This window comes from Callorhinchus milii, unplaced genomic scaffold (genome assembly GCF_018977255.1).
Source record: "Callorhinchus milii isolate IMCB2004 unplaced genomic scaffold, IMCB_Cmil_1.0 Scaffold2, whole genome shotgun sequence".
Classification (NCBI taxonomy): Eukaryota; Metazoa; Chordata; class Chondrichthyes; order Chimaeriformes; family Callorhinchidae; genus Callorhinchus; species Callorhinchus milii.
This window is the reverse complement of record NW_024704743.1, coordinates 82,302,459-82,317,618: the sequence shown is the minus strand read 5'-3', so window position 1 is coordinate 82,317,618 and position 15,160 is coordinate 82,302,459. Positions and strand designations below refer to the sequence as shown.

Below are 15,160 nucleotides of genomic sequence, written 5' to 3'. Positions count from 1 at the left end.
CTTGTGAGTGCAATGCAAATTGTGTGCAGAGTGCAGGTGCAGCTGTGTAAATCATAATGTTTAATACATTATGTACATTTAATACATGGGTTAAGGCAAAGGAATTTAAGAACAAATACAAGGATACACAATGGGAAACAGTAGAAAATGTAATTGACCTCATTAAAGAATCATACAGCACAAAAAGAGATCTTAATGGCTTAAGATCTTACTCATAAACAAAAAAAAGTATGTTATGATCTTCAACTGTATTCTATTCAAGATGGATACAACTTTGGAAACAAACTCATTGGTAATTTGAAACGGTGATTATTATTTTGAAGTATATTAACTGCAGCTAGTTATAGCTCTCCCTCCTTAGGTCAGAGAAAAAGAAACTTATTTTTATTTGGTGAAATTTGCACTATTTGGACTGTCTGCTGGGGATTGGAACAATTTTGCACTTTGGAAGTCTGGTGTGTGCAATGAGCACTCTGAAGTCTGGTATAGCATAAGCCAAACACTCGAGTAAAACTCCCTCATCTCTGCCCCATGAACATGAACTACAGCTCAAAAGACAACCCCATATTTCTAGAGCATACATCTCTTCTGGTTAAAAATGGGCAAGCCTTGGTCTGTCCTCATTTAGAATTAAAATTTTAGTGGTTATGGAATCAGGACAAGCCAGGCCATACGTTGAAACCCCTTTCCTTTTTAACTGTTTTGTTGTGAAATATATTGAAATACCTCAGTACAGTGGCTAATCACCTTAACACCATTTACACTACTTTAGTTTGCTTATTCTAATACAAAATTATATTGTAAAATAAAAAAATAAACCATTGTTAAACAGAGTTCAGGGTGCTGAACAATTTGCACAACTCCCGAAAACAAGCTGATCACTGAAGTTTCCGTGCAGTTTTGGTTTGTAACTTTATTACCGTGAAGGTGAGGTGCATTAAACAGCAGGTTAAATTGTAATGTTCACATTTTCGCAGCCTGTCTAGTGGGGGAAGGAAGGGAGGAAATGAATTGTGAACTTGTGTATAAAATAAACAGATATGAATTTTAAAAAAATGAAGCAGCCAAAAAACGAGAAGAAATCTAAAGGTTCTACATGATACAACATTCACAATAAGCCCAATAGAAACCAATAAGATCACTCTTCCTCAGTCAAGTAGGAGTTAAAAAATAGTGTGCGTTTGTGCAATAAATACCAATACCTATGGAACTAGATCATAGATTAAAACTAAATACAATTACCATTTAGAATCAGCCCCCTTTCTGTCATTAAGGTGCAGGGAAAGATCAGAATTCCATCAAATGCTTTTGGATTAGATTTTTGTAGATCAGATATCTATCTCAAAGTTGTATGGTTTTATTTCTATATCATCTGCACTGCAACTTTCATTTTTATATTGATTAATTTCCAAGATCTTTTTATACTTGGAATGAAATAGGATTTTAACTTTCGCTGTAATTCTCCTCTATCTCCCCCCTCACAACTTCACATGAAAGGTTGTCCTCTAAGGTACAACAAAAAAATCTAGACCTCATCGGGCACTTTGAACTTGACTGAGAAGAGTTCTGAAAGGAAGGACAGGTCTCGGAGTTGTTCTCCACCAACCATTGGCTAAAAACTGACACTGTAAAACATATCCACAGACAATGACTAATTCTGAGTTTCGAGTAAGTTTGAATGCAGACTCCTTGGAGCTCAGAGTTCCACAACTCCAGCTTGCAGGTCACCTCAGCCAGCAATACCTAACTGTGCAGTTCCCTTAGAATTAGAGGCACCATTAATTTAAATCTATTCTTGAACGAAAAGGCTGCAAATAATTACAAAAGTCAAACTCAGTCCAATGTATGTTTTATTTTGAATATGTAGTCTTGCAATTTTATTTTGAATATGGAGTCTTGCAAATGTCAGGAGGAAAACAGTGACTGCAAATATAAATAGGTAATTATACTGACATAAATAAGTCAATATTGTAGACCTCTATGTGGCTGAAGACTGGGCAAATCAGTCTGCATTAGTTAAATGTAGCTTCTTATAATGTCAAGCTGCTATCAATAATGTGCTTGTTCAATATTTTTCCATCCTTTGTACAAAGACCTAAAGATGTTTACTGGACACAAACATGTTTTTGGTCATTCAGTATCTCAGCCTCCTTCAGTTGAGAATTTGGATTTTTTTTCTTAAAAACTAGCGAGTGTGAAATCTATTAAAATAAAAAAGAATCTGGTAGTGGTTACTAAAACCTATCAAAGCAAAAAGGGTTGGGGGGCGACGGGTGGTAGTGGGGGGGCTCAAAGGACACACCCTGATCTGCAAAGTCAACTCTCACCAATTATAAATGTAACAAAATCCCTATATTGTATAAATCTGTTCAAAAACAGAAAATTATTTACAAAGAGCCTTTAGATTGCAGTAGTAAAACTTTGGCACTATGGATAATTTAATCTCTCGATCTCTGACAGATGCTCGTATAGGATGCCAGTACTTCATTTTTGCCTCCTTGTGTGCTGTCCTGCACAATGCAGAGCCACAGCCGAATTCTCCTTACTCTCTTCAGGTCATAGACAATATAAAGGGTAGTTTTCTTCAGACAGACGCTTTTTAATGTGTATTTGTCTTGTTTGGTTTCCTATGGAGAGAAACAAATATGAATGTTGCCTGTGAAATAAACATGAGATACTTAAATAACCTAGGAGCAGGTGGGCAATATGTCAGTGAATTAATTATTTACTGGGCGAGACATGTTTTCACCCATCTCCCCCCACTTTCCACATAAGAGTTCCTGTATTTTTATCCAGATCAAATGGTAGTGTGGCAAGGAGACAGATATTTCCTGTCCTGCTTGGAACTGAATTAATGCCCAGGCTAACCACAACTTCACTGAGTTCGGCTCAATTGCTGTACAGAGAGATTACCTTCCTTGTAGGATCTTCCACATTCTTTGCATTGAGTGATCCTGCCTTACATCTACAAATATACAGTCACTACACTTAGCACGGCTGGGAGTTGGAGGGTGGTGGCAGGGGGTGGAGCTGGGTGGCGGGGGGCTGGAGCTGGGCAGCGGGTGGGTACTTCGAGTTTGAAGAATGATGCAATTGGCAGCTAAAACCATGGAAATTCACAACACGACAGGCAGTCATTTGGACATGGGGCCTGTGCTGGCTGTTTTAAAAAGCAATCCTCTCTGTCTCACTTATCTGCCCTTTCCCCACAGCCCTATAGCTTACTCCTTGTTAGGTAGTTATCTAGTTCCCTTTTGAAAGATAATATGGATTATGTTTCAACTACTGCTCATGATAAGGCAACACATATGCTAATCACTATTTGTGNAAAAAATCTAACTGCTACCCATTTGCTATCTATCTCAAATGATATCCACAAGTCACCGTCTTACTGACCAATGTAAATAATTTCTCCCAATTTACTATCAAAAGCTCTGTTAACTTTAACGATTCTATCTGCTCACCCCTCAACCTGCTTTGTTGAAAGGGCAAAGTAACATCAACAATCTACATTAATGATTTGGACTTGGGAATCAGCAGCACAATTTAAAAATTTGCAGACGACACCAAATTGGGGGGAACAGTTAATAGAGAGGAGGACTGCAACAATTACAGCAAGACATTAATAAACTTGCTGAACGGGCATTTAAAAGGCAAATGCATTTCAATGTAGAAAAGTGTTAGGTGGTACAATTTGGTAGAAGGAATAAGGAAGTCACATACATCCTGGAAAATAAAAACTTAAATGGGGTAGAGGAGTAAAGGAACCTTGGGGTACACATACACAATTCACTAAAAGTAGCAACGCAGGTTAATAAGGCCATTAAAAAAGCAAACCAGACATTGGGGTTCATTTCTAGAGGGAAAGAAATGAAATGCAGGGAAGTTATGGTAAACCTCTATAGAACCTTGGTTAGGCCACACTTAGAATACTGTGTGCAGTTCTGGTCCCCACATTATAGAAGGGATGTAGAGGCACTGGAGAGGGTGCAAAGGAGATTCACAAGGATGAAATAAGAACTGAGAGGTTATACCTATCAGGAAAGGCTGAACATATTTGGACTCTTTAGTTGAGGAAGGGCAGGAGGAGGCTCATGTGGAGCATAAACAACGGCATAGACCAGTTGTGCCGAATGGCCTGTTTCTGTGCTGTATATTCTAATACATTCTAATCTGTTTATATAGCACCCTTCACATGGGACAGCATCTCAAGAGTGCTTATTTTCCTTCATGTTATATCTCACCCAACACAAGAAATGGACCAAGTAGTCATACTAGGAGGAATAAGTTCCTCTTGGGAAGAAGTGGATAATCCAGCCTCAAGGACAGATTTACTGATCAAGTTATCCGTAGCACCTACCAAATATTAATATATTGGAACATAGTAAACAGTGAGGAGGATGGTAATAAACTGTAGGAGGACATAGACAGACTGGTGAATTGGATAGACACATGACAAATGAAGTTTAATGCAGAGAAGTGTGAAATGATGCATTTTGGGAGGAAAAATGAGGAGACGTAAAATACAATAAATGTTAGTTTTAAAGAGGGTTCAGGAGCAGAGAGACCTGGAGGTTCACAGATGGCAGGACAGGTTGATAGAGTTGTTAAAAAAGCATATGGGATCCTTGGATTTATAAATAGAGGCATAGAGTACAAAAGCGAGGAAGTTCTGCTAAACAACAACAACAAAATTACATTTGTATAGTGTCTTTCACATTGGGAGGACATCCTAAGGTGCTGGACAATCAAGTGTTTTGGACCCGAGCTGGGGGTCGGGGAGGGTGGAGATCAGGAGGGTGACCAAAGGCACGGTTGAAGAAGAGGGTCTTGAGACAGGTCTTGAAGGAGGCAAGGGAGGGGGTGAGGTGGATGCACTGCGTGATGGAGTTCCAGAGGGTGGGGGTAGAGTGGCTGAAGGCCCAGCTGTCAATGGTGGGCTGGCGAAGTGGAGGACGTGAAGCAGGCCGGAGCCCGCTGAGCAGAGCGAGCGCAGAGGATGGTAGGTGGTTAGGAGGTCGCAGAGATAGGGGGGAGCAAGACCATGGAGGGCTTTGAAAGTGAGGACCAGGATCTTGAACTGTATCCTCTGTGTGATGGGAAGCCAGTGGAGTCGGGCGAGGGTGGAAATGATAGGGTCACGGAAACTATTATTATTATTAAACCGTTATAAGTCATTGGCTAGGCCTCAGCTGGGGTATTGTGCCCAATTCTGAGCACTGCACTTTAGGAACCAGAGGACATAGATTTAAGATAAATGGCAAAGAAAACAGAGGGGAGGTGAGGAGGAATTGTTTACACAAAAAGTTGTTTCAGACTGGAATGCATTGCCTGAAAACGTGGTGGAAACAGTTTTAATAACAACTTTCAAAAGGGAATTGGATAGGTACTTGAAAAGGAAAAAATTGCAAGAATATGGGGAAAGAACAGGGGGGTGGGGTTGATTGGATAGCTCTACCAAAGAGCTGGCACAGGCACGATGGGCCGAATTACTTCCTTCTGTGCTGTAATATTCTATGATTAGCCAAAACTACTGCCTTACACATAATCTCCACTCAGGAATGCACCAGTAAAGCTTACTTAGCTACTGTGCAGTGGACAGACTGACATTTAGTTTTGTAGATTTTTTTGTGTGATTCGTGAGACAATTCTGAATTCTCATATGGCAATTTCTTAAAACTAAAACAAATGATTTATTGGAGTTTTGATAAGCTGAAACTAGAAGAAAAAATGACAGTTCCTTACCTACATAATCATGGCGACCTATTGCTTGACGCACTCCACCAGCTGTTCATTAAGTGCGGTTTCAGAACAAAATTCTGAATGATCAGCTACAAATAACTCACTCAATTTTCTGAATGTTTGCTCCAATCAAAGAGAAAGTCAATCCCCCTTGGATCAATGTAGTGATTGTATACATTGATGTAAGTTTGGACTTAAGGCAGTGGATATAATCATAAGAGGACTATCTTTTGCTCCAAATTGAAATGAAATTCTGCAACTGGGTAACGATGTAGGATGGGGCCAAAGGACCAATGTATCAGATGAGGTAGCGTTGTCTGACAAATAGCAGTGTGAGCAGCATTCTCTCCTTTACAGAAAACAAGAAACATTACGTGTTTCTACCTTTTCTCTAAGCCTTAGAATGGAACAGGAAATCAAGAGCAGAAGGAGTGGACGTTTTCCTTGTAACCTCCCATTGGCCTCATGAAACTTGCTTTTCAATGATTATAAGAACTCAAGAGCTCAAACGTAATCATGCATAAAATCAAATCTATATCCCAATTTGATGCTAGAGGCCTGAAATTCTACCTAGTCTTTTTACCTGCAAGATCATTATGTCTTAAAATTTTAAATTGATCGTGAAAAATTCTTAAACTCAGGGTTACTTTGCACACCATTATTCTGGTTCTTAAAAAGGTTCGCTTTCCAAATTAAGACAGCTTTTTTTGAATTTTCCACAGTTCTGCATAAACTTACATTTTAAGAACAAAATGGTTTTACATGCTCAAGGACGAAGTGAGATTTTGATTTCCCTGCACCACTCTTTGCCTTCAGATGTTGGAAACCTTGGAACTTGCCAACCTGTGCCTAACACTTTTAGGAATTAGGTAAGCAGGATACATCCTTCCAGTGAGAGAGCACATTCCATTCAAACAATTTATCTCTGGAATTTACATGTGTATCCAAATCAAACTGAGAATGCATGGAATTCTCAGTTTGGTTTGGATACTCTTAAGCATGTGTTTCCGCACAAGGCTGACCAAAAGAAAAAAAGTTGGTAGGTGAGTGATCTGAAGCCTATGCCAATCTGCAATCAAAATATGCAACAGTGGCTGCAGAGATAGGTCTAGCCTGTAACATCCTCTCTTTTTCACTGTGAGGAAAGATCCAGCCTCTGTTTAATACCTCACATTGACAAGCTATTCCTGGAACATTCCTAGGACCTTCTAAAAATCCATGCCTGATCAACTGGAATCCACCTGTCTAACCTGACCAAACCGTCACCAAAATGGTAAATTGCTTTTTGGAAGAGCAACATGTAAAAAGATAATCTAACGGGCAAAATTTGTCATTTCAAATAAATGTTATTTGACATTACACACAACTCAGATAGGAAAATCAGCTGCAATAACATCTTAGATCAATGGAGTGCACTGCAGCTACACGAAAAGCTAGGAACCCTGATTTTACCCTCTTCCCTAATAGAAAGCCATACTTCAAACCCAACTTGTACTAATGAGAAGATTTTTTTTACAATAAAGGAGAAAATGTCAGTTTTTCACTAGGAAATCACTAAAAGAATTTCATTGAGATGGAGAATCACTAACAGTATACTGGAAATGAGATACATGGGTTTAAAGAGAAGCTGGGTAAATTAGGACCTTTTCAACACTGGAGCAGAAGAAGGACCAGAGGAGACCTAACAGAGTATACAATTGTGAAGGGCCATGATGAGGTAAATAGGGGGAAAACAATCTTTAGTTTGGGGATGAATCATTGACAAAGGGGCATGATCTCAGGATTATTAACAAACAAAACAGGCAAGAGCTTAGCAGAGATTTATTCACTCTGAAGGTTGTTAGTGTGTGGAATTCATTGCCACTTAAGTGGCTTTTGAGGCTGGATCAATAGTACCATTCAAAGGAGGAACTTGGTAAGTACCTGAGCAGTAAAACATGAAGTGATATGGGGAAAGAGCTGGAAAGTGGGATTAAATAATGAAGAGCAACTTAGAAAAGCATATTGCAATGGCATAGATAAGACTGGCTGAATGACCTCATTCTGTGCTGACAATTTCTGTTTCTACGTTAGTTACTGCTCAGCCTTCTCCCACTGCTACTCAAATAATCTTCCCATTAATATCAACTATCAAGTGTAAGTCGTGCTTGTGAATTTCAGATTCCAGATACCCTTGATTTTACAATCTTGTCAACCCAACGAGTGAGCCAACTTGTGGGGAAAGGTGAACTCAAAGCAACAATTTACTTTGCAATTAACAATTTAAATGTAATTATCACAGCCTTGGGGTGGTAGTGATGATGTTGGAAGGGTGGAGGGGAATTTACAACTAAAATGAATGCAGATACCATTGTGAAAACAACAACATGCACTTATATAGCGCCCTCCATGCAGGGTAGCATATCAAAGCACTTAACAGTGGCGGAGCTTGACTCTGGAGGGTGGGGGGTGGTTGTAAGCACGGTTGAAGAGGAAGGGGAGAGATGGGGCAAAGCGGAGGGATTGAGGGAGTGTGTTCAAGAGTTTCGGGGTGTAGTGGCTGAAAGTGCGACCTCCAATGGTGGCGCAGAGGGTGCGAGGGACGAGCAAGAGGCCGGTGGCAGTCGAGTGGAGGCGCCGGGTGGTGGATTTGGGAGTGAGGAGGTCGGAGAGATAGGGAGGTGCCAGAGAAAGAAGGGATTTGAACACGAGTGTGAGGATCGTGAAGTCGATCCGTTCGGTGCTGGGGAGCCAGTGGAGCCTGGCCAGAACTGGTGAGATGTGGGTATGGAGTTTGGTCCAGGTAAGTCCGGGAAAAGCTGAATAACAAAGAGGATGTGCTACAACACCAATTTGCATTTACATAGCGCCATTCATGCAGGATAGGGTTTTGGAGCAATGCACAGTGGAAAGTTTGGACACGAACAAGGGCTAAGGAGGAAGTGATCATAGCCACTGTCAAAGAGGATTTAAAGAGATACAAAGGAGATGAGGTAGAGAGTTCCTGACATTGTGCCGTAAGTGCCTTAAGGCATGACCACCGATTAACGGAGCAAAACAGGAAAACAGAGGAGTGGGGTATGAATAATAAAAAATAACCCTTGCATTTCATACAGCATCTTATCACGTCTTTGAGACGTTTCAAAGCACTTCACAATAAAAATTATCAAGTTGATCCATAGGCAAATGTGACCTCTTTTAAATTAAAAGTGAATTGTGGTGCTCACTATGAAAGGGAGATCTCATGCTGGAGAAAGGTGATGCCAAGCTCCAGCACTTTCAAGATCAGATGCAGCAAAAGTCAAACCTCTGATCCCTCCAGTGCTGAATTTACCTTATAACTGTGCTGCTGATGGGAGGCACAACTTTCAAAGCAGTAGCACTGCAAAGGAGTTCCTCTGCTGCCTGAAGTGGTACTTCTTACTGATCTCTCCAGACGCAGCGAGAGTCATATTTGTGCCAGCCTGCAGGCTAAGATCACTCATGTAGAGCAGCACTGCATTTCTCCTTTCTACTCTGTTCCAAACTCATCTGGTCGTTGGAACTATACTGACGAACCATGTCTTAAAGCAATTCTGGAATAATGCAGGTAAAATGGGTTTGGAGAGCCACAGCTGATGGAGGGGGAATAGATGCCCACTTTTTTTTAAAACAAAAGAAAACTATTTATTAACTGAACAAAAACATTCATTTTCCATTATTTCCTGAATATTCCCAAAATAGGAACTGTGATTAGATTTTAACATTGTTGCACAATATCACTGCAGCTCCAAGGTTTAAAGAGGTTACACAAAATACACAACCTTTATTTCAATGGTACTTTTACGGTAATTGAAAAAAAAACCTCTGGCCGAAAAGCCCCTCCCATTCCCCCCCCCCCCTCCCATTTGAATTCTAGTTTCCACTGATATTTTAATATCCTAGTGCCTTGAGACGTCTTCCTGACGTGAAAGGCGCTATACAGATATAATTTGTTGTTGATTAATATGGTGGCTGATTTTATTTGCTCAGTTCTGCCAGGTTTAAAAAGAGCAGAAAAACCTGGGTTCTATCCCTACCCACAACATCCTGGTGAACTGAAAAGTGACATCCACCGTACCTACAGTCCACGGTCTTAAGCCACCCTTTTGAACAAGGAGTCAGTGAGATGAAGTGTGTGTGTGTGGGGTGGGGGTGGGCGAGAAAGGTATATATGAAATATTAACTAAAATAACCACCAGCAAGTCCTTTACCTTGGCTAAATGTTGGAATTTTCAGCAGACATGCTTTCAGAATCCAGTTCATTAAACTCAGTGGAGCCTTCTTGTGATGTGTATGCCCAGTTTTCTGTGAATTCAGAGACACTATATTCATCTCTCTCACTGACGTTCTCCACTTCACCCCACTCTTCATCCTCCCCCTCGACATCCTCATCACTGAACTGGTCATCTCTGCTATTGCTCTCAGACGTATCCATGGCATCTTCCGTTTGCTTTTCCGCAAACCAGTCCCTGACCTGTTCATAGCTCATGTTGGATTTTGAAACCAGCTCATCAAGATCCTCCTCTCTTAGCTGCCTGTGTCGAAAGTAATATTGAAAAAGGACTGATTTACCAGCTTGGCTATGTGTACACTGAGTTACTCCTCCCAAACCACCTGCCATTTTATGTCCTTTTCTGCTTCCCCTTCTTTCACTGACTCCACTGCCATTAAACTTATTCTGACCATTATGACCTTTTGTATTTGCTCTTTGGTACTGGTCAAGCCACCTTAAATTGCCATTTTTAATTGCATATCTGTTGTCCCCAAACCAACGTACTATTTCATTTCTAGGCAGCCCGCTCTGTACTGCTAAACTGTCATACTGCTCTACTGTTGGCCACTGTGTGCGAACAAATGCGCTCTTCAATATGTGTAGCTGTTCCTGGGTTTTCTTATGGGTCTTGTTAATTGGGCTGGCAGTTTTAATATGCTGTAATCCTGCACTTGGCGGAGGAGTTCCAGATTTGGATGGATAACTCATACCTGAATGGGAAGACTTCACTTGGGCAGCATCAGCTAGTTCTTGTCCTTCTGATTTTACATCTCCTATACTTTCTCGTTTCAAATCCTGAGTGAGAAGGTGCAGTTTGTCTGCTTCTAGCATTGCTCCTTCCAGCGAGTCTCTCAGCTTTCTTCTTTCAGAGAACCAGGAGTCTATCTCCCTTCTGGTCAGTTTGGTCTCTATCCTTAGTCTGTCTTTCTCCTCGTCTGTTGGGAAGGAGCTATACTGAAAACTTTCTTCGAGTATCTTTAGTTGTTCCGTTGTTTTCTCTTTGAATTTCTGTGGTGCAAAATCAGAGAAGGCATTCCATCCAGATCGCCGATTTGAGTGACTTGCTAAAGGAGATTCATGTGGCTCATTAACAGTATGACTAACTAGGCCTTTTTGTGTTCGGTACCTGTTATCACTGAACCACTTCTTTATTTCTGCTCTCGTGAGTTTTGTGACCTGCATGAGCCTGAACACCTCATCATCCTCGGGGAACTGGCTTCCAGCAAAACTAGCCTTCAGTTCTGCCATTTGTGCCTTAGTCTTTTTACGACTGGTGCTTACATCTGTCCCTCCTGAAGAAAGCAGAACTGAATTCCCCCGTGGTGTGAGTTGGCAAATCTGGACAACATTTGAGCGTTTGGCATTTGGAGTTACATGTTGAGTTTGCAAATTGCGTTTCTGAGACTGATTTGTACTGCCAGCTACAGTCAACGTGATTGGAGAACAAGACACTGCCGATCCATTCGGAACTTGTGTCAATACAATACCTGTTTGGCCAACCAGCTGGCATGACATCCCAGTCTGAATAACTTGCTGTGTGCTTTTGGTAGAAGTTGGCACCTGTGCTGGTACAACAGTGATTGTTGGCGTTTGAATGGTGCCATTAAACATCATCTTCCTCGCCTCTTCAACTTCCTCAGGAGTCCAGCTGATGCCATGCTTAAGACGCTGGGTTGAGAACCACATTTTAATTTGTTCTTCCGGATGCTTTGATACAGATGTTAGCCAAGACAGTTCAGCTTGTGTGGGATAAGGGAATTTGTTGAAGGAATTTATTAGGTTTTTGTTCACATCCATAGCAGCATTGTATTTCGAGCCATGCATGGGGATCATGACTTTGGGTATTAAACTGATGTTTGGTGGTGGCTGTATAGATGGCATCACATGAGGCACTCCATCCTTAATCACAGTCTCTGGAATAACCAATCCCCTATTCATACTGTGGATAAGGCCACTGCTATTCACTTCCAGTTTACAGTCATGCGTAGTTCCATATTCATCTTTCACTCGCGGAAATACATTTATTCTCTTACTGTCTACTTTGTTTTTGATCATCTTCATGATCGGAGTTTTACTTATTGAGATTCCAGCAGGGGGAGCTTCAGCCTTATCTGTATTCCCATCTGTACTGATGGGCTCTTCAATAGTTTGCTCAAGGATCGTCTGATTGTTGCGTTTGATCAACTTCAACTTAAAGTTGGTTTCACCTGGATGATATTTACCATTGTGATCAGTGAAGGTATCGTACCTTTTTGTTGTATAGGTACACGCTGCACAGACGTAAAATGGATTTAGGATAACATTTGGATGCGCACTGTCAACATGTTCTGTAAACTCATTCAAGTCCTGTGTTTCAAAGGTGCAGTATTTACATTCATAGCCCCCTTCTAGTTTCTTGGACTGTTGATTGTCTAAGGCAGCGTTCTCTGGAGCCTGATCACCAGCACTTATTCCATTATCGGCCGGCCAGCTTTCATTAGACAACATTGAAGAGTCTTGATATGGGGACCCTTCATCTGCATTTCCATCCATCTCTAAATCAGGGTCCTGCTCCACCACATCTCTGGCACGAACCATACAAGGAGTTGTGGATTTCCGTTTGCTAGCCATGAGTGGTTTGAAAGTAAACAAAGCAGTAGGCTAGGGGCCTTCCTGAAGCTTTTGAAGACCAAAATGTAACCACCTGTGGCTTGCCCAGCACTACCTCAGGTTCTAGTTAATTCAGTTCTTAGTCACCATCAGCTCCAGCTACCAGGTATGTTGGGCCACATCAGAAAGTTTTATCTGCAACAGAAGAATAACAGTTCATGAGCATTGCATTTTAATACATTAAAACTCTACTCACATAGAGTGAAAGAGGTCATTAAGACTCTTTATTCCACACTTTTAATTGTGGTGACAATTTAATACCACATTAGGATTTGGAACTGCACCTGTTGGTCAGGAGCATTTGAAGTCAGCTCCAAACTGCAGAAATTGATCAGCTTCCGATGTGCCCTTGAATCCGTTATGATTTAGGAAAGGGATGTCAATGATGGTACACGCTTTCCCTCATTTTGAATTGCATATGAATTACATGCTCAATGGTGATAGACGGTATGGATTAGATGCAGAGTAAAGCACTATTTGCACTGTAACCAACTTGCTTTGACCCAACATCTTCATTTCACACATCAGCGATCTTTGTAACCTCTTTGAGAATACATTGCTTTGATACAGCTTATTTCAAGCTAAACCTATGTTTAGTTTTGTAATGTGCACTCATACTGAACTGGATTAAAACAATGTGGATTTATTTTATTTAGCAACTTCACAGACATCAGAGAAATAAGGTTAATGTTACCATGAATTTGGGCTGAATTGATGTCATAGGTTAAAGAACCTCAATGTGCTGTGCACCATCTGGTCTCTTGCTTCAGTGCTCTCAGTACGTTTTAAGAAGCAAATTCCTCACTTATGATTACCACCGGACTGATATAGGCATATGACATAATACAACATGGCTATGGATGCACAATACAGGGCAACCCAGTTAGTATGCACTCCTCTGGGTTCAGAATCTCGGAGGCAGAGTTAAAATGAAGCATGAATGAATGGTCAACTGACATCACTTCCTTTATGAATTGATGTCAGTGGCATTTCCTGAAGATATATGGGATGCAGAAAGTGACATCAGCAAGGTTTTTCCTCACATAGAAGTTAGCCTGGCTTCCAGTCAGAAGGTTGTGGGTTCAAAGCCCAAATAGAGCCTTTAAAATCATATCCTAGGCTGATATTCCAGTGCAATGCTTGGGGAGTGCTGCATTGTTGGTGGTGCTTCCCTTAGAATGAGATATTAAACTGAGATCCTATCTGGGTGTTAAAGATCCCATAGCATTCTTTGAAAGAGAAAGGAGCTTCTCCTAGTGTCCTGACCAACAATCCCCCAAACAATATTGGTCATTTGTTTCAAGATTGTTTGCGGGACACTGCCGTGCACAATTGGCTGCCTCATTTTCCCAGAAAACCCACAGCGATCGCAATTTACAATATATTCTGTGAAGTGCTTTGGGAAGTCCTCCTGACATGAAAGCTGCCATAGCAGAGGTCATTATTATTATATGCAACGTGCAGGAAGTGAGTCTGTGGTGATCTCACAACCCCACAAAGTGCAGAAAGCCATGTGTACTGTGCTTCCGGCTTAAAGCAGTTCCACCGTAGATCTGTGCTCAACTGGGACCATTCTAACGGGTTACCTGCTTTCTTATGCAAACTAGGGTCACTGTCACCTTTATGACCCACACAGACAACAAGACTATTTAACTTGTGCATAAATTACAATCGCCCCCACCCCGACCAAACTAAACAGCTGAACAATCTGTGAAAGGCAAAGTTTACTTTATGCTGCACTATTTCATCTGCTTTACAACTGCAATGGCTCCAAACTGCCAATGGTGCATTGACATATTTGAGGCAATCAAATCTCTCCATTAGCTGCAAATGCTTTTAGCATCGTTAATCTGCCTAGCCTCACCACAAATGCTAATGGACACAAGCGGACAGCACCAAATTGTTCCAAATTTGGCAGTGGCACTGGAAGAAGCTGTACATGGATACAGTAAGTTTTCTTCTGAGGTTCATATGCTACCTCACTCCTCTGCTCACTCCTTCAGCTCTGCAAACTCAAGCTTACTTTGTGTCCCACCCGCTCCTCACTACCATCGATCAATATACCCCTAAACTTTGGAGTCCATTCCTTCCATTCCTCTGCCTTAGCCCCTATCCAGCTTTAAATCCCATTTTAAAACTTATCTCTTCAATCAAGCCTATGACCACATCCCCCTTGCTCGGGGTCCAAATCCACCACTTTGAAGCTCTCCGAGACTTTATCCGACTCAAGGGTTCTATATAAATGCAAGTATTATGATTATGATTATTATTATTTATTAAGCAGTTGTGAGGTTGGAGGCAAAGCTACATTTTGTGACATACTACTGAAAATTTACTCAGTGTTGGTGGCCCAGTACCTGAACCTTTTGAGTGCTTCAAAAAAGGCTCCACTTCTCAGCACAGTTTTGATTAGCACTTTATATTAATCTCCTTCTGTCCTACTCTTTTCTTGTAAAACTGAATAGTTACTTTTGTTAAGTGGCCCTATAAATCACG

General features: G+C 41.1%; 1 protein-coding gene across 1 annotated transcript in view; it reads right to left on the bottom strand.

Annotated features, from left to right (window-relative positions):
• Window positions 1-2,577: 2,577 nt before the first annotated feature.
• Window positions 2,578-15,160, bottom strand: part of LOC103183204 (zinc fingers and homeoboxes protein 2) — a 59,599-nt gene continuing 47,016 nt past the window's right edge. The window contains exons 5-7 of the mRNA XM_042331769.1: window positions 10,685-12,799; window positions 9,954-10,633; window positions 2,578-2,627 (exon numbers count right to left, since the gene is read on the bottom strand). Coding sequence (XP_042187703.1) covers window positions 9,959-10,633; window positions 10,685-12,625 — 2,616 coding nt within the window. The 5' untranslated portion in view covers window positions 12,626-12,799 and the 3' untranslated portion in view covers window positions 2,578-2,627; window positions 9,954-9,958. The remainder of the gene's footprint in view (window positions 2,628-9,953; window positions 10,634-10,684; window positions 12,800-15,160) is intronic.